This window comes from Cervus canadensis, chromosome 17, assembly GCF_019320065.1.
Source record: "Cervus canadensis isolate Bull #8, Minnesota chromosome 17, ASM1932006v1, whole genome shotgun sequence".
NCBI lineage: Eukaryota > Metazoa > Chordata > Mammalia > Artiodactyla > Cervidae > Cervus > Cervus canadensis.
In genome coordinates, this window is record NC_057402.1 from 11429204 (window position 1) to 11455403 (window position 26200).

Here is a 26200-nt window from a genome sequence, read left to right on the forward strand (position 1 = left end):
TGATTTTAATTTTTATATTTTTAAGTATTTTATATTTTACATTAATTTACAGTTCACTGATTGCTAGTCAGGGTAAAAGATTTATTTTGAGTGGCTTATTGGTCATTGTAAAGGGTTTTATATGTAGATCTATAATTTGCTATTTTATTGTTTTAGAATATTTGTCTTTTACTTGTTGATTTCAATAAACCTTTATATATTAGGGATATTATTTTTTAGCTATCACATAGGTAGCAATTATTGAAGTTTAGACAATTAAATGAGGAAGCGAGTGACTGGACAGAGACTGGCAAGTTACTCACAGAACCATTTTTCTTCTTCCCTAAGATGCACTAGACCACATTTCCCATCCTCCTTTGCAGTCAGGTGTGGCCATGTGACTGAGTTCTACCCAATGAAACATGAGTAGGAAAAATGTGCACCACTTTTAGACCTGATCCATGAAAACCTTCCATGTAATATAAGCTCTCCTCTTTCCCCAACCACCAGTTGATTACAGAGGACTGCACCTGACAGAAGAAACCCGACCTCTGTGCATTCATGTGGAAGTCCTCCTCCCTTTATTAATCAGGACACCCTTTTAAACTTCACATGAGCAAACAATAAACCTTTTTGAGCTAAGTCGCTAAGAACTGGGATTTTATCTCATAGCATCTTGCATTGCCCCAACTATTATCAAGAACCCTTAAAAAGACCCAAAGTCTATTAATTCTGCTACCAGAAATCTATTATAAAAAATAGCCTAAAATATGAGCAAAGATTTAAGCACAAAGATGTTTATTACACATTAGTTATAATTGTAGAATACTGAAAATAACTAAAATATCCAATAATACATAGTGCTTATTAACAGTACTTTTTAAACTTTTAGGTGTGTTTTATTTTTTATTGAAACATATTTGACATATAACTATGTATAAATTTAAGGTATACAATATGTCAATTTAACTCACTTACATACTGTAATATGATTGCCCTTGTAGTGATAATTAGCACTGTATCACATTACTTAATTATCTCTTCCATTTGGTAGGAATAATTTATGGTTTTTTAGCAAGTTTGGTTATTATAATACAATATTGTAGTCTATATTCACTGTACTTGCATTATATCTCTAGGACTTATTTACTGTTCATTATAAGTTTGTGTCCTTAAACATGACAGTTCTGTCCCCCACCTCCATTAATATTATTTTCAATAGCTAATGTTCACACAGCACTTACATATGTTTGTCACCAGGCTAATGTGCTTTACATGCATTATCTCATTCAATCCTCAACCTAGACCTTAGGCTCTGTTATAGCCCATTCTACAGATAACATAAATCAAAGAATCATGGATTAAATAACTTTCTTGATCACATAGTTGGTAAATGTCAGTTATCAAACTCTGTTGTGAATCAAAACCCATATTATCAACTATTGTTTTATGGTGCATTCGTATGAGCTAGTATGACTTTAAGGAAAATGCTTAAGACATATGAAGCCAAATCTGCATCTATATTTCAACTATGGTTTCAACTATGTTTACACAAATATACGCAGAAAAAGAAGAAAGAAAACTCATTAATATGTTAGCAGTAAAATTATCTCTGAGTTGAATGATTGTTATTTTTCCCCTCTCGTAATATTTCTCCACATCAAAAAAGAACTGAAGTAATGTTTAGTGTTCTATGGGCAAAACTGGTATACTTACAAATATAAATTAATAAAAACCTCTTGTGAATATGTACTATGAAGATATTCCTGCTCACTGATGAAGGAGTTTATCCAAGAATATCACTCAAAATAAATGTGAAGAGGATCTTTGTATATATGCTATATACTATGTTATTCTATACTAGCAAAAAACTAGAAAGTATTGGGTTGGCCAAAAAGTTTATTCAGGTTTTTCAAAACTCAAATGAACTTTTTGGCCAATCCAATATATAAATATCCAACAATATGGGAATAAGCAAATTATGATACTGAAGTAGATCAAAACATGAGAAATTTTCCTAAAACAATAGAGTTCCTATTTTAGGGCAGAATATTATGTGACCCTTTATCTTATTAAAATTTTCCACTAACAATTTAAATCTCTACAGTTTCTCAGTTTGTTGAAATAACCTTGCTTTAATAAGTTATTGTGGTTTCTGATATCCAGTCCCATCTATGAGAATCTTAACATATTTCACCAAATAGTTCACTAGTTAATGATAACAGAAGTTTTTTAAATTTTCAGAGGAAATATTATAAAGGAAAACAAGGTATTACAATGCTTATTTCTTTCCGGCAGTAGTTAAATCAAATTGGCTAACAGGAGCCAGTATAAGAAAATTAACTTGGGAAAAACTGAACTTTAATTAAATCTATTTTGTATGTCTGATAATTTCTTTCCTTAACTGGATGCTTCAATTTTATTCATGTTTCCTGGAATTAAAAGTTTCCAGGGGCAGAGATTAATTTAAATTTTCACCAGTGCTCTTTTAAACAAGATGTTAATATGTTTTCAATTTTTACAATGTTTGTTCCATCAAAAGTGAACCAGGACACAGGCCAAAAATGCCTCTTTGCCAAATTAGGAAGTGAGAAGCAATAGAAAATGTAGATAATTAATTCATTCAAGACTTACTCCAGGTACAGAGGCGATCATCTGCTTGCTCAGGATTGTTGACTCAGCTAGTTTGGTTCCAGCATCTGCACAAATAAACTAATAAGAAATTGAAAGGATAATTATTTTTAAGAGCACTTGGACAGTAATAGTAATTTGTAATTTTATTAACTTGGCTTAGATTCACTAGTTTTTACTTTAGTGACAATCTGCTCTGGATATATGGGACTTGCTAGTCATGAAAGTTCACTCCTACCAGAAATTCAGAATCATAATACTGGGATTATCACAGAGATTCTCATTTTACCCAGACAGTTGTGTAACACTGAAATGGTACATTCAGCAAGGAAGAAAGGAAAGATATCAATATAGTCAGATTTACTCTGAAGTCATGTTATTTATTCTTTGGCACTTTTTGACAGTTTCTGAACTTTCGTGGATTTTCCAGACATCTATCATTATGTCATATCACGATGAAAACAGAAAAACAATCAACCTCAGAGTGAGTATTATACCTGTTTATTTCCCTCCGAGATCCCTCAGTATCCGATGTTTCTCATCCCACTTCCTCCACACCTGCCCTCTGTGCTGATGATAACCCCTGACTTCTGCTCTGTCCCCCACATAAAACCTTCACACGTTCCCACTGCAACAGTCATCACAGCAGGTTGCAATGATCTATGCGTCTATTTTTCAACCAGTTACAAGCTCTTTGAGACCACAGACTGGATGCACTTCACCTCCAGCACTAGCTTCCTGACTGACACCTCAGAGGGGCTCAGCAATAAATAAATTAATTTTTAAAAACAGAGTTTGTGAAATGAAATGGTTAATCAGGGATGACTCAAGTGCATGGCGAGGATGGATTTGCCAAATTACAATTTAATATGCTTCATTACAGATTTTTACAGGTGTTTCCCCAGTGAATGCAATGCCCAACTATTTATTAATGGCTTTGTTGTCGTTCAGCTGTTCAGTTGTGTCCGACTCTGCAACCTCATGGACTGCAGCACACCAGGTTTCCCTGTCTTTCACCATCTCCTGGAGTTTGTTAAAACTCATGTCCATTGAGTCAGTGATGCCATTCAGACATCTCATCCTCTGTCGAGAAGAGAGGTGGTGGGAGGAATATGGAGATTGGGATTGACGTATACACTATTCATATTATGTATAAGACAGATAATTATTGAGAATCTACATATAGCACAGTGAACTCTACTTAATGCACTGTGGTGGCCTGAACAGAAAGGAAGTCCAAAAGTGAGGGGATATTTGTGTGCATATGTCTGACTCATTCTGCCACACAGTAGAAACTAACATGACATTGTAAAGCAACTAGACTCCATTAAAAATTAATTTAAAAATATTTGAGGCCAAAAAAAAAAAAAAAAAAATATTTGAGGCCAAATTCAAATGTCTGATCTGTGAGAGCTAATAGCTAATTTTAGAAGTCAGGATTAATAAAAGAAAAAATTCTAAAATTACAGAGGTGTCTCAGAGCATCTGGTGTATTAAAAGGCATAAAAGTATATAAGCCTTGAAAATCATCTATTATTTTTTATCAACACCTTTTCATCCAGTGTAATTTTACATAAGATGTACAACTAAAATCTTAATAAACTTTCCATCTTCATCTTATATAGCTGCCAACTGAAAAACTCCATTATGACTTTAGAGAGTGGTTCGAAATATAAAGATGTAACTTAAATCAGAGGGGAAAAGGATCATGGCTATAGAAGGAAGAATTCTATCCTTTAAGACAGAAATATGCCACTGAAAAATGCACTCCTGAATGAATACGAAAGAATATAAAAAAACCTCACAAAACCCATTAAGTGTAATTACTAAAATCATTATCAAAATGATCCTCAAAATAGTATCTCCACCTCTCACCCCAGAGAGTGAGCGGATTATTACTAACTCAACTAATACTAATAACCCCACGTAAGTAGTAACTGGGAATTAAAAACAACAGCCATACCTTGCTGTTTCTTTGTCCTCCAGCCCACAACTAAACTATCTTTAAAAGAAAACCTTTCACCCACATGATTTCTCGCAGCTTGAATATGCAGGTATGTCCCACACTGTGGGAGTGTTCCATGCACTTCAGCAGAATGTCTACCCTTGACACATAATAAGAACTGAGGAACTTCTTTTCGATTTGAACTTATATAGATTTTATGGTGGCTTTCAATGAGTTACTCTATTATGAAAACTCAAATCCATCTTGAGAACAAGAATAACATCCTATTCCATGTAAAATTTCTATAGCACACCATAGAGAGAATGTTCTAAGTGAAAGCAAAAACATCAGCAGATCTGAATCAAAACAAGACAGGGCATCTGTACAAAGTGTAAAAGGAGAACACTGCCCTGATGTTCAACAATAGAAGATTGTTTGGAGAATTCTTTCCTGTCTCCAAGATTCTTTTTCTTTTCAAAAAAATATCCACTTGAATATTTAAGTGAAAGTGACAATTGCTCAGTCGTGTGACCCCATGGACTGTAGCCTGCCAGGCTCCTCTGTCCATGGAATTCCTCAGGCAATTCTATTGGAGTGGGTAGCCATTCCCTTCTGCAGGGGATCTTCCCAATCCAGGGATTCAACCCAGGTCTCCCTGATTTTATGTGTGCTCAGCCACTCAGTCATGGCTGACTCTCTGACCCTTTGGACCACAGTCCATGGGATTTTCCTGGCAAGAATGGTGGAGTGGGTTGCCATTTCCTTCTCCAGGGGGGATCTTCCCAACCCAGAGGTCCAACCTGCGTCTCTTGTGTCTCCTGCAATGCAGGTGGCTCAGTGGTAAAGAATCCAGTATTCTTGCTGAGAAAATCCCGTGGACAGAGGAGCCTGGTGGACTACTATGGCCCATGGGGTTGCAAAAAGTCGGACACAACTGAAGCGACTGAATAGGCACGATTTTATATGCAAGTTAAATAATGGAAGTAACGCCTGGGCAAACATAATATAGCAGGCTGGGAGATTTCCCATGGTGTCAGGCTTCTAGGAAGAAGTTCTAGAAATTGAAAACCAGATTGGTACCTGTCTCAGCTTTGAAATGTTTAGAACTTGAATAACCCTGCATCCCTTGGGCAAGTGTTCCACTATCCTTTAAAGGGACACTCTTACTGCCAGAGTGTTTGGTAAATAACAAAAGCATGGTTTACCCATGAAAAGAATTATAAACAGCCCCCTCTCTGTGAACCCATCTATCTACTAAATTATTAATCAGAGGAGTAGTAGAGGGACTATCCCAGAGGTTCCCTGTGGGGTGAAAGAATGAATGATAAATTTAAGGTTTGACCAACTGAATCTTCTCAGTAATGGGACACAGGCCACTCATGATGGATCACCAGGGGACTTTTTCTTTAAGACTTTATCATTCTTTTTTTTTTTAATTTATATTAAAGTACAGTGAATTAACAATCTTAAGTTAGTTTCAGGTGTACACCAAGGTGACTTTCTATCTATTCTTTTTCCAATTCTTTTCCTGTTTAGGTTACTACAGAATATTGAGTGGAGTTTCCTGTGTTATACAGTAGGTCCTTGTTGGTTATCTATTTTAAATGTAGCAGTGTGTACATGTCAATCCCAAACTTCTAATGTATTCCTCCCCTTCCCTCTTCCCACCAGAGGACTTTTTCCTTCCAACTGTTACTTTCTTTTTTTTTCCAAGTTGCATTTTCAGTTAAATAAAGTCACCTCCAGCGCCCTGAGATGCTAGTCATGACATCCAAGAAGGAAACGACTGTCTGCCCCAGACACATTTTCTGTCTGTACTGTGAATGTGATCTTCCAAGTGCCAGGAACTGACATTGCCCATCAGAAAAGGCGAAAGCTTCTCTCTGACTCCACGCTAAAGTCTCTGGTTTAAGAGAAGCCACCAAAGAACAGGCTGTCACTTCTGCTATCTACTGAAACATTTGTCAAGGGCAAGAGAAAAAGGAAGAGGGAAACCCTACAGAAAGGTGCACCATTTCCTGTAGAGACACAAAAGATGCTTCTCCCTCATTCTATGAGTGGCCCCATGGAGGCCTGTTCTCCATGATTTAGCCAGGAACCACAGGGGGGAAAGGGAACTATTTCTGTTTTTTCTTGCTTAAGGTATGCCTCACTTTTATTTCTCTCAGTAATTAAAATGATTTTCATTCTGAGAGTTTATATAACAAGGATACGTTACTTCAAAATGACATGGTGTTTAATACTTTTTGGTGGAGAAGGCTGAGATATTATTCACAAGGCTGTTTCTCATGGATGTGATATCAAAACGTTCCCCCAGATATCTCTCTGATCTAAATAAATTTACAATTTTATTTTTGAAATTTAACATAATGACTCAATGACAAATATGTATTTGTTTTTAAAGACGAAAATGTACACATTTGAAACGGCATGAGAGAAGCCAAAATACACAGAAGAATTTACTTTTCTTGCCTTCTTTCTTCCTAAAGATAATGTTTTTTGTTATTTATTCACCTAGCTGTGATGCAATAATCACTGTTTTCATGGTTTCCTTAAGTACTGAACAATTTAAACTGTCAGTCTTCTTTCTTGTGACAAGTGCTTATTATGGCCAGCTAACGTACTTCACAGAAAAACCCCGTCCCCAGCTGCAGTCACAGAGTGAGGTGCTAGCACCCAAGAAGATCAGCCACACAGATGTGCCTGCTTAAAACCGAGAGCACTCAAGGGAACAGCCTCTGACGCCCAGAGGATATCACCCTCAGGGCCGGGAACCCAGGCTGCTTTAAGGTGGCAGGTCCCCAATCTAAACGCAATCAGAAGCAAGTAACTTCCAGACACTGTCACCCTGCTGGCCCTAAATCTCTCATGGGCTATTTCACTAAGCCTACTTCACCTGCCCTCTTCTCCAGACCAGTGTTGATCCTATTAACCTTTATGGTCAGTTTGCATCCAAGTTGCTTGTACTCAAAAGTGGTGTTGCTGTTGATGAGGGAGTAGGCGGGACTTGCCAATGGCAACCCACTGGAAGAGACTCAGGCCTGTCTCTCCTTGGGGAAACACGTATTTCCTCGTTGAGCACAGCTGTTGTCTCCTCTTGGGCTGTCCAGCATCTTGGTACAATGGAGCCATTTCACTCTGACCATGTCAGACCAGCATCCACGGCTGTCACTCTTCAGCTATCACTCTTCTCTGAAAGCATCATAGTGCCTGGGAAAGCTCTTTAAAGACCCTTCTTCACTGAAAGAACACCCACTTTTTTATTAAATTTCGAACCTTTGAGACAAACTCACTTTTTGTCCCAAGGATTAGTAGGATGAGGTGGGGCAGGGGGAGGGGCCAGTTAGTGGATATTACATGGTTAATGGCAAGGGTGCTCCTCCTCTTCTCCCAGGTAAACCCCCAAACTTCTGCACATCCTTCAAAAACACACAGTCCCTTTCCGACACCACTTCCTTACTCAGTACATACAACTGCTACTGTACCCATTGCGCTATGTTGAGAGTTTTTATTTAGATGTCAACTTCACCTATCAGACAGGAAACTCCCAGAAGAGGCCATGACTTATTCATCTCTGTTTTTCCAGCCTCTGGGCCAGGTCAGGGCTCATAACGGCTTAATGATCCTTCCTCCACCTCCCACTCTTGAGCTGGCCACTCCCTCCTCTGCAGTAGTTCATATACTGTACAGACTTTCAGTGTACTGGTTAGCACGTTATCTGGATAGTGTCTATGCCTTTCCATCTCTATATCCCCAGAACCTAGCCCAAGACAGATGGTCAATAAGCATTTGTAATGGAAAATAATGCTGAATAGTCAAAAATGGCCAGATGATGGAAGACCTTGATGATTCAGGTACTTCAGGGTCACTGGAAGTTTTCAATGCACAGAGAGATCTGATAAAAAGCAGAGCTTTAGCAAAATTCCTCTAGGCAGCCATAGGTAAGAAGACTGGATTGACGTAGAGAGAAATGAAGACAGTGCAAAAAGCTAAGCATCATTATGGTAATCCAGGCAGGGGATGGACAGAGCCTAACTAGGCTGGGCTCTGTATTGATTAGACCCTGTTGTCATTGTTGTTCAGTTGCTAAGTCATGTTGAACTCTTTACGACCCCATGGACTGCAGCAGGTCAGGCTTCCCTGTCCTTCACTATCTCCCAGAGTTTGCTCAAACTCATGTCCATTGTGTTGGTGATGCCATCCAACCATCTCATCCTCTGTCTCCCCTTTCTCCTCCTGGCTTCAATCTTCCCCAGCATCAGGGTCTTTTCCAATGAGTCAGCCATTTGCATCAGGTGGCCAAAGTTATTGGAGCTTCAGCATCACTCCTTCCAATGCATATTCAGGGTTGATTTCCTCTAGGATTGACTGGTTTGATCTCCTTACTGTCCAAGGGACTCTCAAGAGTCTTCTCCAGCATCACAATTAGAAAGCATTAATTCTTCAGTGCTCAGCCTTCTTTATGGTCCAACTCTCACATCCATACATGACTACTGGATTATTAATTGCTGATTAGACTCTGTGGTCAGATGCTTAGGCTATTTATGCCAGCTGGGTGATCTTGTGTGATCTCTGAGCCTCAGTCTCCTCATCCGTGATACAGAACCAATTCCTCACATGGTTGTAAGGATTAAGTGAGGTGGGTATATAAAGCCCCAGAATATTGTCTGGCACATAATATGTGCTCCATTACTAGCCCCTTTTTTCTCATCTTTCTAAATTGCACCCAAGGTACCTGAGATTCAGGGAAACCTGTCCAGTTCTTGATATCAAGCTCCTATTTTCCTTCAGTCATTTAACCTCAACCTTGTAGGTTCAGACTCAGGGCCTGGTAATAATGCCCAGCAGGGAGAACTGAAACAGCTCTGACCCAGTTCCTGGGCACTTTGCACAAAGGCAGTCTGAATGTGACCCTGACCCCATCAGTAGCTCATGATAAAGACCTTAACTAGCCTGAACTTTGGGGTAAGGCAGGGTCTCAGGTTACCTGGGACAGATCATGGACTGACACCCCTGGCCTGGCCAGCCTTTTTCTCAATCCCATCCTCATGTGGTTATTCCTAAATTTATACCATCTTTCTGCTGAAGTCTCTCTTTATTGCCTGAAGACAGTCAGCCTGTGGTTTTGAACTCCAACCCCAGGCAAAGAGTTTTGTCTGCACCCACCAGTCCTTTGTGACCCAGTTCAACTGCCAAATGCCACTTTCTTCATGAAGTCTTCCTTAATTTCACACCATGCAAGACAGGATTCCTCCTGCTCTCAACTTCCCCTAGGACTTTACCTACCTACCTCTCTCTCTCACTTGTGGCACTAATCACAGTCTCACGTAAGACGCTGAACTAAGAATGCCAGGGATGAGAGCTGGAGCCCCCCAACCAAAAGCATTCATCTTTGCAAGTTCTCTCGAGCCTACCTGGTATGTGTTCAAGCTCCCCCCACAACCTGACTCAGTGTTCCTATGGGTGTTGGTTCTTAACACCCACCTCCCTCCCTGGTTGGACTCAGTCCGTCCTGCCATTTGCCCACATCTTGCTGGGCCCACCCTCACTTTCCCTTCTGCTTCACAGAGATTTGGTGACCCACCCATACTCACATCACACTGCAATCATATCTTAGCCTCTTCTCCCATTTTCGGCTTCACTAAACCCACCTCAACTCTAGTAGCCATTAATGGTCTATCCTTCCCACCTCCTGGACTATAAATTTCTCGAGGACAGATTATTGTTTCATTCTTCTTCTTATATCTCTCACAGAACTAGTTCCACAGTGGGAACAAAATAAATACCCTTTTTTGGGGTCTTTTGTTAGCCAGTGGAAGTGCCAAGAGCACAGTAATAGATCATGGCTCATTTAAGATATTTCTCATTTCTGGGCAGAGGCATTTAATTTATGCATATGCCCCACACCTTCCTTAAATATTCTAAACGTTGAGTGAATTTCATGCAAAGTGTTATAAATGAGGCATAAGCCTACCTGGACAAGCAGAAGGAGGTTTGTATCTGGTAAAGGAGATTTGAGCTTCAGGGCCTGCAGGAGTTCTAGAACAACACTACGAGACAAGTAGAATTTATCCCGCTCCTAAATAAAACAAAAAAGAAGATAAGTGACTTCTGAAAATTCAATTAGAAGAGATCTATGTCAAAAGAGCTTCCAAAAGAGTCACAGATCAGAAATAAAAAACACTGCTTAAAAATGCATAATGAACTGTCCTGAAGAAATAAACTCAAAATGAAAAAAGGCATTTTTGTGTTTGTAATGAGTTTAGTGAAGCACTGAGAACACATAATTTAATGGATAAGAAAAAGATTGGCTATCTCTTAAATACTGAAACTATAGGATTTGATTCTTACTCATAGAGGATATGTCCAAGAAGGTAAAAACTAAAAAATCTAGAAGAGTTTTTTCAACAGAAAATGATTTAGAAACATTTAACACTGTTGAAAGGGTCTCATATCCTCTCTAAAGAAACTTACTTTTTAAGTGGGCCATTTCAAGCATACGGAAAAATAGATGGAATATATCTTGTACCTATTATCCATCTTTCAACATTTTTCATCATAAGTCAAGCATCACAGAAATAGCTGAAGCTACTACCTACACAGTTCTCTCTTTTCTTTCTCCCTTCCTTGAAATAGCCACGATTTTGTATCTGTGCTTATTATTTCTTGTATATTTTAACACCTTTACTACATATGTATGCCACCATTATAATGTTTAATATTATTTTTGCATGTTTTTTAATTTCCTACAGTGTGTATCTTTCTGAATTTTTCTACATTACATTTTTTTAATTAGTCCCTATTGATAACACATAATTCTCATTCTTTTAACTAAATAGCTTAATGATATTTTATTGTATGAACACACCAAAATTCATTGATCTGTCCTCAATAATGGAATGCTAGAATATTTTCAATTTTGTAAGCCTTTAAAAATTGCCAAACAAAAAAAAAAAAAAAAAATTGCCAAACATAGCACACATGTGGAAAAGTACATAACATATAAGCTAACAGATGGATTAACACAGATTGAACACAAATGAAATTGTCACCCAGGTCAACAGCATATCACAAGCACCTTAAAAGCCCCGTGTGTCCTTCCCTCATTATCACCAACTTCCTGGAGACCCTGTGGGTCTGAATCCACTGTCTTTTCTTTCTACTCATTCTCACTTATGGTGTCTTGCCCCCTTATTTGTCTGGTTACCTTTGCATGTTGCATGCTTTATTTTAAAATTATTTTCAGAAACAATTTGAGGCTTCAAATACCATCTTCCTCCAAAAAGTTTTCCATTTGTTTTTCACCAGGTACTGGAGGCACTCGTGGTCCAGGGTATTACCTTAATACACATAACAAGCCTTGAAATATCTTATCATGGGCCCCCAAAGGTCTTGACATGGATCTATGTCCATGTGAGGACAAGCTTACTTCTAAATTATCTTTATTTTGTGGTCCTAATGAAAAGGTAGGGGCAGTGCAGAATCAGACAGAGTCCCCAGTCTTGGAAGTTCCTAGATTCTGACTTTTTTCCTCCTTGCCTCCTGGATCTTTCAGAATTGTCACATCCTTCAGATAGGCAAACACTCCCAGGGAAAAAAAGGTCTTCAGTGTCAGGCTCACATCTCTGCATTTCTGTGTTCTCTCAGACCTTAGCTTAGTAATTCTTCTAAGTCTGGCTAGTATTTTGATGATTTTTAAAAGTTTTCAGAAACTTTTAAAATTAAGTGGGAGGATGGGTTCAAATTATCTAGTCCCTCATGAGCAGGAGGGAAAGTCAAGGATTTTTATTGGAATTACACTATGTTTATAGGTTATTTTGTGAGAATTAGTTATCTTTCTTATGCTGGGTCCTCATTCATGAACAGGAGATCTGTCTCCATTTATCTAACGTTAATAAAATGTTCTGGTTACCTCCAAAAAGTCCTTGTGTATTTTGGTTAGATTTAATTTTTGTTGCCACAATAAATGATATTTTAAAGTATATCTTATAATCATTTATATTAATAGCTGAATATTAAAGGTAGATGATTTCTGAGTATTCATTTGTATCCAGCATCCTTGCTGAACTCTCTTATAAAAGTTATAAAAAGATATCTATAGATAAGCTCTCTTCAGCTCATTTGTAATCACATCATCTATGAAAAGTTAGAGCTTTTTTTCTTCCTAATCCTTATACTTTGATTTATTCCTCCTATCTTACTGAAGGACCTCCAGTACCATAACAAATAGAAGCTATGATAATGGTCATTCTTGTCTTACTTGTGATTTTAAATGGACTATTGTTGGCATTTCACCATAAGTATAATATTTCCTAGAGATTTCTGGCAGACACCCTTTATAAGTTAAGGACGTTCCCTTCTACTCCTAGTTTGACAAGATTTATCATAAATGGATGTTGAATTATATAGAATGCTTCTTTTCTATCTCCTCCTGCTGTTGCTAAATCACTTCAGTCGTACCTGACTCTTTGCAATCCTATGGACTGTGGTCCACCAGGCTCCTCTGTCCATGGGATCCTCCAGGCAAGAATACTGGAGTGGGTAGCCATTTCCATTTATGGGCCTCCCTGGTGGCTCACATTTGTAAAGAATCCACTGGCAATGCAGGAGGCAGGGGTTTGATCTCTGGGTCGGGAAGATCCCCTGGAGAAGGGAATGGCTACCCACTCCAGTATTCTTGCCTGGAGAATCCCATGGATGGAGATGCCTGGTGGGTGGTCTACAGTCCATGGGGTCGAAAAGAGTCAGACACGACTGAGCGATTAACACTTTCACTCCATTTATAGTTATCATAAAATATTTCACACATTCCCCATGTTGTGCAATATATCCTTATAGTTTATTTTATATATAATAGTTTGTCTTCTTAATCCCCTACTACTATGGAGTCCCTCCTCACTTTCCTCTACCAACTATAATCCTATTTGTTCTCTGTATCTGTGAGTGTGCTTCTCTTTTGTTATATTTTTAGATTCCACATATAAGGGATATTGTACAGTATTTGTCTTTCTCTGACTTTCTTTATTTAACATAATGCCCTCCAAGTCCATCCATGCTGCTGCAAATGGCAAAATTTCATTCTTTCATGTGGCTGAATGTGAGGCTTTATTTTTAATGCATTAATTTGGGATTATTCATTCAGAATTTTTGCATCTTTGAAGTATAACTGGCCTATAATTTTCCTTTCTCCTATTGCCCTTGTCTGATTGGTATTGAGGTTATACTGACCTCATAAAATATGTTGGGAATTGTTCTCTTTTCCCTATTCTCTGTATTAGTTTGCATAAAGTAGAGCTCAATCTTAAATGTTTAATAGAAGTTGTCTTTAAAATTGGAATGGTTTGGGACTTCCCTGGTGGTCCAGTGGTTAAGACTCTGTGTTCCAGTGCAGAGGACCTGGGTTTGAACCCTGGTCAGAGAACTAGATCCCACATGCCACAACTAAAAATTCCATGTGCCACAACTAAGACCCAGTGCAACCAAATACATAAATAAATATTTTTTTTTTAAAGTGGAATGGTTTCAACCACCAAATCAATTTTTTTGTCATGTAAGTCTAGCTATCTTTTTTTTTTGATTGTTATATATTACAGTTTTCTAGAAAATTATCCTTATTTTCCAAGATTTCAAATGTACTGGCTAGATTGTCTCTTTATATCCTTCAGCCCTTGATCTCTCTTGATATATAAGTATAGATAAGTGTTAGTTGCTCAGTTATGTCCAACTCTGTGACTCCATGGACTGTAGACTGACATGGGATTCTCCAAGCAAGAATACTAGAGTGGGTTGCCATTTCCTTCTTCAGGGGATCTTCCTGACCCAGGGATGGAACTTGGGTCTCCTGCATTGCAGGCAGATTCCTTACTGTCTGAGCCACCTGTGAAGCCAAAAGTATTAGTTGCCCAGTCATGTCCAACTCTTTGCAACCCCATGGACTATAGCCCACCAGGCTCCATTGTCCATGGAGATTTTCCAGGCAAGAGTACTGGAGTGGGTTGCTAATCCCTTCTCCAGATCTCTCTTTGCTGCATGCTGTATAATTTCTTCACATCTATTGTCCATTTCACGAAATCCCTTTTTGGTTAAATCTAATTTGCTCTCTAACCTGTCCACTGAGGGTTTTATTTTGTTTTGGTTTTTCAATTTCAATGACTATTTCATTTTTAGAATTGTTACTTTGTTCCAGTCTGTCTGGTTCTTACAAAACAGAAGCAGACTCACAGACTTAGAGAGTGAATTTACAGTTGCCAGGGAAGGCTAGTTAGGGAGTTTGGGATGGACATGTACACACTGTGTATTTTGAATGAGTAACCAACAAGGACCTGCTGCATAGTACAGGGACTCTGCTCAATGTCAGTATGGGAGCAGAGCTTGGGGGAGAAGGGGGACATGTATGTGTGTGGCTGAATCCCTTCGCTGATCACCTGAAACTCTTACAACATTGTTAACTGGCTATACCTCAATACAAAATAAGAAGTTTTAGAAAAAAGACCCACTGACTGGGTTTGAAGAGTAACTCCATCACTTTACTACCCATGTTTATGAGGGAAAGTTACCTTTCCTTTTTAAGGTTTAGCTTCCTTGTCTAAAAAAAAAAAGATAATAAATATTTTTCCCTTTAGGAAAAAGAAAAAAAAAGCTATCTGGCTCTTTATTCTTTAATAATTAGGTATTTTCTCATGATTGCAATTCATCCTTTATATGTTTACCATTCAGCATATGTTTTTATTGTCTTTATCACATAGTTCTAATATGGACGTTCTTAACGGGAATAATCTTGCTTTTTATTAACTATACTAAAGTACCTCATTGTGGATTATTTCTTCATGTATTTTGTAATTTTAGATTGTGATCTCTTGTTCATCTGGATTTTAATTATAAGAATCCTGTTGGGCCTAGGTTGAAGGCATATCCCTCCAGAGAGGTTTGAGGATTGATTCTGAGCTTGCTTCTGCCAGACACTGCAATGCTATTATGTGCCCAATACCAATTTATTTGACTTTCCAGTTTGGGGGTTCATAGAGCATGTAGGTATTACAAATTCAAACTCCAAAAATATTCAAAAATAGGCTCATGTTTACTCATTCAGAAGGGAAACTATAGATCTTTCAGTTCCCAGGCTCAGACAGATCCCATTCTTTGTCACCTGCATATAAGAATACATTCTCTCCAAAAGATATATGTCTTTTATCAAACATATAACCTTTCATGGGCCTTGACTTTCTGCTGGGGACAACTCAGCTCTAACTCCCAACTAAGATAGCCCCAAGATACAATCTACTTTCTCTGTGTGGGCCTTAAAATTCAAGCCACTAAAGAATATAATAAAAAAGAAACAGACGCACATATATAGAGAACAAACCAGTGGTTACCAGTGGAGAGAGGGAAGACAGCAGGGAACTAAGAGGTACAAGCTACTGAGTGCAAGATAAGCTACAGGAATATATTGTACAATACAGGGATATAGCCAATTTTTAATAATAACTATATAAATGGAGTATAAGCCTTATAAATTATAAATCACTATATTATACACTTGCAATTCATATAATATTGTACATCAACTATGCTATTGTTTAGTTGCTAATTTGTACCCAACTCTTTGCAATGCCGTGGACTGTAGCCCGCCAGGCTCCTCTGTCCATGGGATTTCCCAGGCAAGCATACTGGGGTGGTTTGCCATTTCCTTCTCCAGGGGATCTTCCTGACCCGGGGATCAAACCCAAGTCTCTTGCATTGACAGGCAGATTATTTACCACTGAGTCACCAGGGAAGTCCAACATCAACTATACTTCAGTTAAAAACAAAAAATTCAAGCCGCTAAGTTTACCAAGACAATTTCCCTAACCCAAGACTATTACAATATCAGTTTATATGCATATCACTCTGGTTCTCAATTCCCTCTTCATTTTTGCCCCTTTCACTCTGATAAAATTAGCTATATATTTAAAATCATGTTTATTACATTTCATCCTGCACTTCCAGCATTTTAAGTGGGACAGCTGTCAAGTTATCAAGCTTGCCTGAATATCTAACAGAAAAGCCTCCAAAGCGCTTACCTTTCCATGACTTTTCTTTTGATTAAACAAGGGGAAAGACTCAATTAGATACTGCTCTTTCTTTAACTATTTCTTATAGTTTCTCATTATCTATAAAGAAAGTGGGAACAACCTAGATCAAAGATTTCTAAAACTGTCATTGTGAGTTGCAGAATGAGGAAGGGTAGATGACAAGAAATGACCGGCCACTAAAGCTCTGACAGATTTTGAGGGGATATAATGCATGATGAATACTCAAAACCAAGAATATCTTGATTTTAAAATAGTGGAAGGTCTGATGTAATCAATATTTACAGTATACAACACAGAAAGTACAAACTCATTACGGTTCTTCCTCTAAATATATATACATAATTTAAACAAATCACACATAAAGAAAATTAAGAAATAAAGTGACTTCTAAAAATAGAATATCTTTTCATTGCATTTGGTGCTGTCTTACAGATCTATTTTCTTCAGCGGAAAAAAAGGAAAAGAAGCCATTTTTCAGGAAGAATTTGAAAGAAGAAAAAAATATTGATTATTTCGGTATTTAGAAAACATATTGCTCCAGGCAGAGTAATATAGTTTACAGTCAGAAAGATTAAACAGAAGATTATCACAAAACAGTTAACATGGCAGAATGGACACGTGATGGTAAGAAAGGAAACGAATGTTTTAAATAGAATGAAAACCTTGATATAAAATTAGATTTTTATGAGAAAATAAAGGGCCTGTAGAAGTGAACAACATGAATAAAGGAGTATTCTGAACGTTTAAGAGGAAACAGCAGACACAGAAACCCCACTGAAAATAAACTTGGATAATTTGGAAGTCAGAGAAGTAACATTGACACTTTGTTCTAAGGACAGACATGCTCTCTATTTGACCCGCCTTCTGCTTTTCCAGTACCAACAAGGCTGCTATATGCATTGAGCAAGCAGTACTTTTCCACTTCCTCAGTAGTGGGGCAGGGGATACTAAAGATAATGCAATAGAGAAACCATTATCAATGCAAGATGACAAAAGATGAGATTACAATCTCAGAGACCAAGAACCCAGAACTGGGAAACAGACAGATGATGAGAATTAAGGACCTCTCCACTGGCTTTTACAAACAACAAGCTGATATTTTTCTACTTTGGGTATAAAATTGATATATGCTGATGACTAGCCCACTAATCATGCAATGGTGAACTTGAAAAAGACATTAGAGGTCATTTAGACCATTACTTCATTTCATTCAAAATACCTCTTCTCCTGTAAACCATATGACCCTCAGTTCTCCAAATCTGCATATTTAACATACAGATTATATATTTGTGTGTACAAAGTGTTTCCTTCTGATGATTTTTATTAGACCTCAGTAGAATTATTCATTTTAAATTATGTTGAGGCAACTCACCTAAGAGGGATTTGATACTGATTAGAAAGAATATGTTTCTACCAGTTTTCAGTTTCCCAGGACACACACAAACATGCAACCTTACCTTAGTGAAAGCTCGGTAACATAAGCCACACACCTCCACCAGGTAGGCCAACGTGAAGACGGCATTCTGAATTACAAAGCTGAGCAGTTTTGAAAATGGTTCCAACAAACTCTGCAATGAGATTGGGGCCAAAAAAATCAATCGCTGCTTCTTTCATAAAAAAAAAAAAAAGAGGACTTAAAGTCTAATGACACTTTAACCAATGGGGATCATTCTTTAATTTAAAATCTGTTGCCAGGTGGCTACTGTAGCAAACTGGTTGGTCTAACAAGAACTGAGTCTTCAATCCGTAGCTCAAAGAACATGATTTAATCATTTTATTGCTCAAAAACAAAAAATCCATCTTTCCAAGTGGCATCACTTATAAACCAACCTAACTCTCTAATCTTATCCTCATACCCACCCCTAAGCAATCGAGACTCTGTGATGTCTGTGTGAGGATCTCCGGTACTATTTCTCTGAATCTTTAGGCATTTATGAGTTAATCAGACCTAAGTGAAGTGAAGTAAAAGTTGCTCAGTCATGTCTAACTCTTTGTGACCCCATGGACTATAGCCCGCCAGACTTATCTGTTCATGGGATTCTCCAGGCAAGAATACTGGAGTGGGTAGCCATTCCCTTCTCCAGGGGATCTTCCTGACCCAGGGATCAAACCACAGTCTTCAGCACTGCTGGCAGATTCTTTACCATCTGAGTTATCAGGGAAGCCCTAGCTCATCAGACCTAGAAATCTGTCATCTCAGTTAAGTAGCAAAAACCACCCTTGCATGTAAGTACCAAAGGACTATTAGCTTAATAAAACTCATCAGGACTCAGATTCCTATCAATGTTTACCAGGAAAGCATTGTCATTTCTCACTTTCCCTTCTGAATCCAATCCATAAAGAGTCAGTTATAGATCCATATGCTTTCTTAAGTCACTTGGAAACATTTCCTGAGTACCTACTAAGTATCAGTCAGAGTTAGATGCTTTTATATCATTTACCTCATCATTTATAAAATTCTTATAAAAATCGTGGTGAGACAATATATTATAATAATTAATGACACAAACTCTAGAATTTTACATAGAGAGCAAATTTTAGCTCTCTGTGATTTTGAATATGTGATTTAACATCTCTGGACTTTATTTTCTCCCATGTAAAATGATGATAACAATGACCTCCATCTCAATATTGCTGTGAGAATTAAAGAAGATGATGTAAGTAAAGCACTTGGCAACAGTAAGCCTCTCATCACTGTTAGTTATGATCTGCACATCTCTGAAGCTTTAATATCCCCATTCTGCTGCTGAGACAGTTAAGTAGACAAGTAACTTGCCTAAGGCCATACAGCTATTGAATGCAATTCAAACTCAAATTCCGGGGCAATCTTCCAGAGAGAGAACTGCTCTATAGGGAAGACAGGATTTTAATTGGACTCCAAAGGACTTTTATGCTGCGATTTCCACTATTTCTCAACCTCTATGGTCCTGTCTGGATTATAAAAGTAACACATGCTCAGTGTGCAAAAGGAGGATCTGTAGAAAAGTAAAGATAAGGAAATAAGTCCTCCATATTCCCACATAACATTTTGATATATTTCTCTTCTTCTTTACACACCAGTTTACTCAGTTGAAATCTGGCACAAATATAATAATACACTTTGCTAAGATAGTAATATCTGAAATTTCCATGGCTATTTAATTCTTCATATAGATCCAGCTTAATGGCCACAAGTCAGATTTTATTGTATAAAAAGATCTCAACAAATATATTTTTGCATGAAATTTGCACTTGTTTCTTCAGAATAGATTCTGAGGAAAAGAATGACTATATCAAAAATTTTGTGCATTTTGGGGTCCTTTTCCTTATGGACACAAAAATGAATTCATTACATGTTAGCTGCCCCTGAAGATAGGAACTATGTTGGTTATCTGTATTACCCACAGGAACCATGTAGTGCTTTCCATACAGAAAATCTTAAAGACACTCTTTAAAATAGTACTATCGATTCAGTATTCTTTGCTCTGTATAAATGCTGTTGCCTTGAAACACTAATAATGGATGATTGGGGAGAGAAATATGCCTGTGTTGATACATAATACATCCTTATTGGCTAAAAAAAAAAAAAAGAAACCCTGGATTGAACCTATATAGAAACTTGCTCTTTTATCTAGTAAAGCAGCATGGTAATAGGGCAGTACGGTACTAGAGACAAAAACTTGAAATCAAAGAACCTAGATTCAAGTCTCAAATCTTCCATTAACCAGCTATGTGACCTTGGTCAAGACGCTTCATTTCTCTGATCCTATATCTCTAAATGAACAGCCTAGACTAAATAATATCTTTGCAGTTTTCCATGAGTCTATGCAAGCAAAGTCAAGGTAAAAAGTTACAAGGGATGTGCCTTCTTGGTACATCTAGTAACTACTTGGTACTTCCCATAACTATAATCCATTGCAATACAAACTATTGCATTTTTGCATATAACACAGCCTGAAAACGTAGCCAGGAATACAAAAGTGAATAAGACATAGTGCTGGACTTTGTAAAGCTCACAGGCTCACCAGGGAGACGACAGGATAACTGCTAATACAGAGAGCTCTATCAGGTACTGTGGATCTGATAGAGTGTGGATCTAGCAAAGTTGCTACAGAGAATGTGAGCCTTTTTAAAATTGGTGAAAGCAAAAGTCACTCAGTTGTGTCCAACTTTTTGCAACCCCATGGACTATACAGTCCATGGAATTCTCCAGGCCAGAATATTGGAGTGAGTAGCCTTTCCCTTCTCCAGGGGAATCTTCCTAACTCAGGGATCGAACCCAGGTCTCCTGCATTGCACGCAGATTCTTTACCAGCTGAACCATAAGGGAAGCCCAAGAATACTGGAGTGGGTCACCTATCTCTTCTGCAGCAGATCTTCCCAACCCAGGAACCGAACCAGGGTCCCCTGCAGTAGGTGGATTCTTTACCAACTGAGCTATAAGGGAAGTCCTGAGCTTTCCATTTTAAAATTGGAATGGAATCAAATTCTCATCTTGAAGAATGAGAAAGAGCTTAGTCTCCAATAAGGGTATAAAGCATTTCAGGCAAAGGAAATAGCCTAAGCAAAGGCAAGGAAGTATGAACTTAAATAAGATGATAAATGTATAGTAATTAGCACCCTGTCTGCCATATGGTAAGTGCTCAACCAACAGTAGTTGTTGTTTTGATGGTGATGATGATAGTGATTCTGAAAGTACACAGGAAGCATGGGGATGGGGCAAGCAGCCAAAGACTAAACTAGAAAGGTAGGCTTGCAAGTTAATGAAGAACCTTCTTGCATGCTCCATTAAGGAATCAGGACATTATCTTAAAAGAAAGGAGAAGCTAACAAGGATTTTAAGCAAGGAAACTATGCAAACAGATCTGTGTTTGGAAGGATCATCTAGATCATGGTATTGGGGGATGAACCGATGGATGTGGCCCGGGACTAAGAGAACCAATGATATTGTGATCTATTAGAGTTTTTTCATATTAGGCACTTTCAAAAGGTTGAAAGTGAAGCATTTAGTATGTGATAACTATCTCTTCAGTATTATTACATGTCTGTGGTTGTGGGGTTAAAAAACAACTGATTACCAAGGGAGAAAGAGTGGGGATGAATTGGGAGATTGGGATATTGATACTTTTGATACTATGTATAAAATAGGTAACTAATGAGAACCTACTGCAGAACTCAGGGAACTGGACTCAATATGCTGCTGCTGATGCTGCTAAGTCATTTCAGTCGTGTCCAACTCTGCGCGACCCCATAGACGGCAGCCCGCCAGGCTCCTCCATCCCTGGGATTCTCCAGGCAAGAACACTGGAGTGGGTTGCCATGTCCTTCTCCAATGTATGCATGCAGGCTCAGTCGCCTCAGTCATGTCCAACTCTGTGTGACCCCATGGACAGCAGCCCACCAGGCTCCTCCATCCACAGGATTCTCCAGGCAAGAGTACTGGAGTGGGCTGCCATTTCCTTCTCCAGGACTCAATGCGCTATGGTGACCTAAATGGGAAGGAAACCCAGAAAAGAGGGGCTATACGTACATGCATAGCTGATTCACTTTGCTGGGCAGCAGAAACTAACACAACCTTGTAACGCAACTATACTCCAATAAAAAGCAATTAAAAAAATAACTGCATAACCAACTAGCTATGTTTTTCTGAAACATACATACCCTTGTGGCATTGGTAGAGGGTATCTTCAAGAGGCAAATCATAATTCTCAAACTGGAGTCTAAAGAACACTGTGAACCAATACAAAAAAACAAAAGTCAGTACTCTTCTTAATACATCTTCTGCTTCATATATTTTCTCCAAGCAAATTTATGTTAGGAAAAATATCTGAAATATATCTGCCTTCTTACAGGTTTCCATGTTATACATTCATGTTGGGAAAAAAAAAAGAATTCTTAGCTTTAAAAAATTTAATTAAGTCATTCATTAAACAGTTAAACAATTAAATAATATTAATTGATATTAAATGTGCCCAGTTCTAAAGAGGTAATTTGTGAAAGGCCATGTTGAAATAAAAAACCTATTTAGATCAATTTAAAATAATTAGAGTTATTAATCCAAATAAAGAATGTTTAATCTGTCCTTTCTCTGCTACTAAAAGACATAACAAAAACCTGGGGGAAAGCAGTAAAGTTTCTACAAAAGAAAACCATGCCTCACAAATCAAACAGCACTGTATTTTGGCACAATTCCACATCAAAATGTACTTTTAAAATAATATGTTTTGGGATTGGGGGAAAAATGTTACAGCAAGAATAAGCAATGATATTATTTAACATGGTTAATGATATCACAACAGCGGATCTCTGCAGTTGTGTAGAATATTATCCTCTTTAAGATAGTATAAACAAACTCAGTGGTTCTTCAAGTGTGATGCATGGACTAGCGGCATCAGTATTACCTGGAAACTAGTTGGAATGCAAATCCTCAGGTCATAACCCTGCTGAACTGGAAGTTCTCAGAATAAGGCCCAGGAGTTAGACTTTTTGCAAGTCCATCGGGGACCCTGATACACACTGAAGTTTGAAATCCATTTCTCTAAATTGATGAGAAAGTCTCAGAAAGTCTACAGAAAGTCTCTCAATGGCTTAATCTTTTCCCCAGAGATTAAATACAAAACAGGATGGTCAGAGGAAGTGCCCAGATAGAATCCAGCAGGGTGAGTTTTCAGATAAATTCTGAAAGTATTTCACAAGAACCTTCTAAGAAAACCATTGCTCTATTTAATCTGCTCAATACCCATAGGAGTTGATGTGACATTTACATTACTTTAGACCAGGGAGACCAGCTGCTCATCAGGTCCCCATAGTGACCTATGAAGGAAGTCAGGAAATATCCTGGAAAACGTGGGGAGATGAGCAACACAAGGAAGGCATTCTCAAATAACAACTGACTGGAATCCCGTTAGAAAGGATGTGTTTTCTAGTTCTCAAGAATCTCGATTCTCCTTCTCATCTCACTCCACTCTACTCGTTTACCTTGCAGTCAGGGTCCCTTTGAACAGGGCTGACTGCTGTAAATTAGGCTTACAAATTTGCCATGCCTGCCCCTCACCCCTTCTCTACCAGTGTGTGGCTCGTAAACAATGAATGGCCCTGACCGGCTTTCCAGTCCTAGAGAAGATCCATGTGGTCTTGTTAAAATGCATGCACTTGCATTCCTCAGTGTATCTGTACAGTAGCTATATACATACATAGTTTCAAGGTATTCATCCTCTTTGCCTGGATTTATTCAACTATTTCAGATTTCTGGATAGACAAGGATGAGAGAACATGAGAGATGCTAAAGATCTCAGTATTCCTGCTCCTCACAGTAATTTCAGACTCAGAAAGCAGAACACACCAAGCTAAGGGTCCCTGAACTGTCATCCTTACAGACATTATTGAAGGTCATATTTTCCAAATTTGCCAATTAAGAAAAAGTATTATCAGAGATGGTTGGATTTAAAAAAAAAAAAAAAAACATGTTACATATATGTAATACTGATTTCAGAAGTGGTGCTGCCAACATGTAACTTCACTTGGCAGATCAACAAGTGATTTATTTTGTTGTGAGTTGAATATTTTCATTCTGTGATCTGGATAAAGCACAAAAAGCTTGCGGAACCCATGAGGTTCAAAGACATAATGGTGGTTACTACTAGCCACCTCTTTTCTCCCTGCTGTGGAGACCTGAATGCCTTCAATTCACTCTTGTCTGAGAATGACTCTAAGAGTCTACTGGTGGAAAGGACACTAGTCAGAAGACTTGAGTTCTGATCTTTTCACTGCCACTATCTCTCTGAATTTGCAGTTCTCCGTCTGGAAAGATGGGAGTATCGAAAAGGATGGTGTTTTTAGGTCTCTTCCAGTTTTAACAGTATACGATTCTGTCTTTGCATTGAATGGGTGCATGTTGAAAATGTTCCTTAGGCTACCAGATTTCCAGCTAGATAATTGTGTGGTATTCTTGGAGGGTGGCATGGCACTGGGTAGGGAGTGAGGGTGGGGACGGGCGTAAAGCCGTCAAACAGAAATATCATCTTGGTCTTGCAAGTACTTTATTCACAAACACAGAAGTTTAGATAATTCTCTAAAATTGAAGCTTTACATTATATGTCTGGTCTCCTTTCAGATGAAACTATTTATTTACAAATTTATTTAACATCCATTTCAGAATATTTTATAAACACAATCTACTAATATCTTCCTGAACTTTTTATTTTTTAATCAACTGGAAACATGAAATCACTAAGTCAGAATGCCCACTGAATATTAATGTCATTCTGCAATATTTGGAGAGAAAATCTCAATAACACTTTCTACTCTGTGGCTAACAGAGATTCCTTCTAGCCCTTTACGAAACGTTAAATCTTCCTAGACCAGGTGGCCTGCAAACAGTAAGGAAGTGATTTAAAATGAAATCCTGGGTTCAGCTTACCTTGAGAGGTAAAACACAAGGCAGCTTGGCAAAAAATGTCTGAAACTGATTGCTGATTGTGGTCCAGAGGCTACTAGGAGAATCCATGGGCAAAGCTTCCATGAAGGTAGCAATGTTTTCCAAACAGCGTATCATAGCACCCCCTGCTGGTAAATTCTTTTTGTTATTTAGACCCTAAAAACACAAAAGCATAGGCAATCAACTGCTGAAATGGTGTGGGAATTCAGACAGCTGTTTGGTGAAGATCAGTTTTTTTTAAATCATATACTCACGTTAAAAACATGTGTTGTGTGTAAGCTTTGTACCTGGCATGAATACAGAGAAAAATGAACTAATCTATAGATACTTGGGGGTAGGGGGAATTGTGATTTTTGACTCAGTGAGAAAAGGTGAAACGTGAGCAGGAAACTGGAAATACCTTTCCAGGATCTACAGTTGGCGTGGTCAGGTGTTCAGAAGACAGAGTGAATGATGCTTGCTAGTATCTCTACCAGCAGCGATTAACACACACAGAAACTCTCCATGGCTGTTCCTCTCACTCCAAATTTGAATTTCAGGAAACTTGCTCATTCTCTTAAAAAACTTCCCTGGTGGCTCAGACAGTAAAGAATCTGCCTGCAATGCGGGAAACCCGGATTCAATCCCATGGTTGGGAAGATCCCCTGGAGAAGGGAATGGCAACCCACTCCAGTATCCTTGCCTGGAAAGTTCCAAGGACAGAGGAGCCTGGAGAGCTACAGTCCATGGGGTCACAAAGAGTCGGACATGACTGAGTGATTAACACACATTATAGGAACAGCAAAGTCCCCACGGCAAGCTGCCAACCATCCAAGTTAACTGAAAGAGTTAATAAGTAGAGGAAGAGAGACAGACTCCAAGTTAAGTGATACAATGAATAAGCTGTGGAGGTGTGAACTGACTTCAAGTCTTGAGATACAGAAAATAGGCAGACTTTGAACCCAGATCCTGAGATAAACAAAGCTGTGAAGCTGAAATTTGAATCTAAAGTTGCATAATGCAGCGCACACGGCTTTATCCACCACACATTTTGAAAGCTCAGAGTGAGTGCTCAGAGGCTGGCATCCACCCGTTAGTGAGGGGGTCCAAAAGCTTTAAGTACATCCACACTAAATAGCAATGTCCAACTGACTATTCTATGCATTGGCCATTTTTATC

The 26200-nt window shown here is 38.3% G+C and overlaps 1 protein-coding gene across 5 annotated transcripts in view; it reads right to left on the bottom strand.

The window, feature by feature from the left end:
* Positions 1-26200, bottom strand: part of UNC79 (unc-79 homolog, NALCN channel complex subunit) — a 267685-nt gene that overhangs the window by 25035 nt on the left and 216450 nt on the right. For all 5 annotated transcript variants that reach the window (XM_043434509.1, XM_043434507.1, XM_043434506.1 and 2 more), the window contains 5 exons: positions 25025-25198; positions 22267-22335; positions 18084-18194; positions 10530-10634; positions 2614-2691 (listed from right to left, as the gene is read on the bottom strand). In XM_043434509.1, the coding sequence (XP_043290444.1) occupies positions 2614-2691; positions 10530-10634; positions 18084-18194; positions 22267-22335; positions 25025-25198 (537 nt within the window). The remainder of the gene's footprint in view (positions 1-2613; positions 2692-10529; positions 10635-18083; positions 18195-22266; positions 22336-25024; positions 25199-26200) is intronic.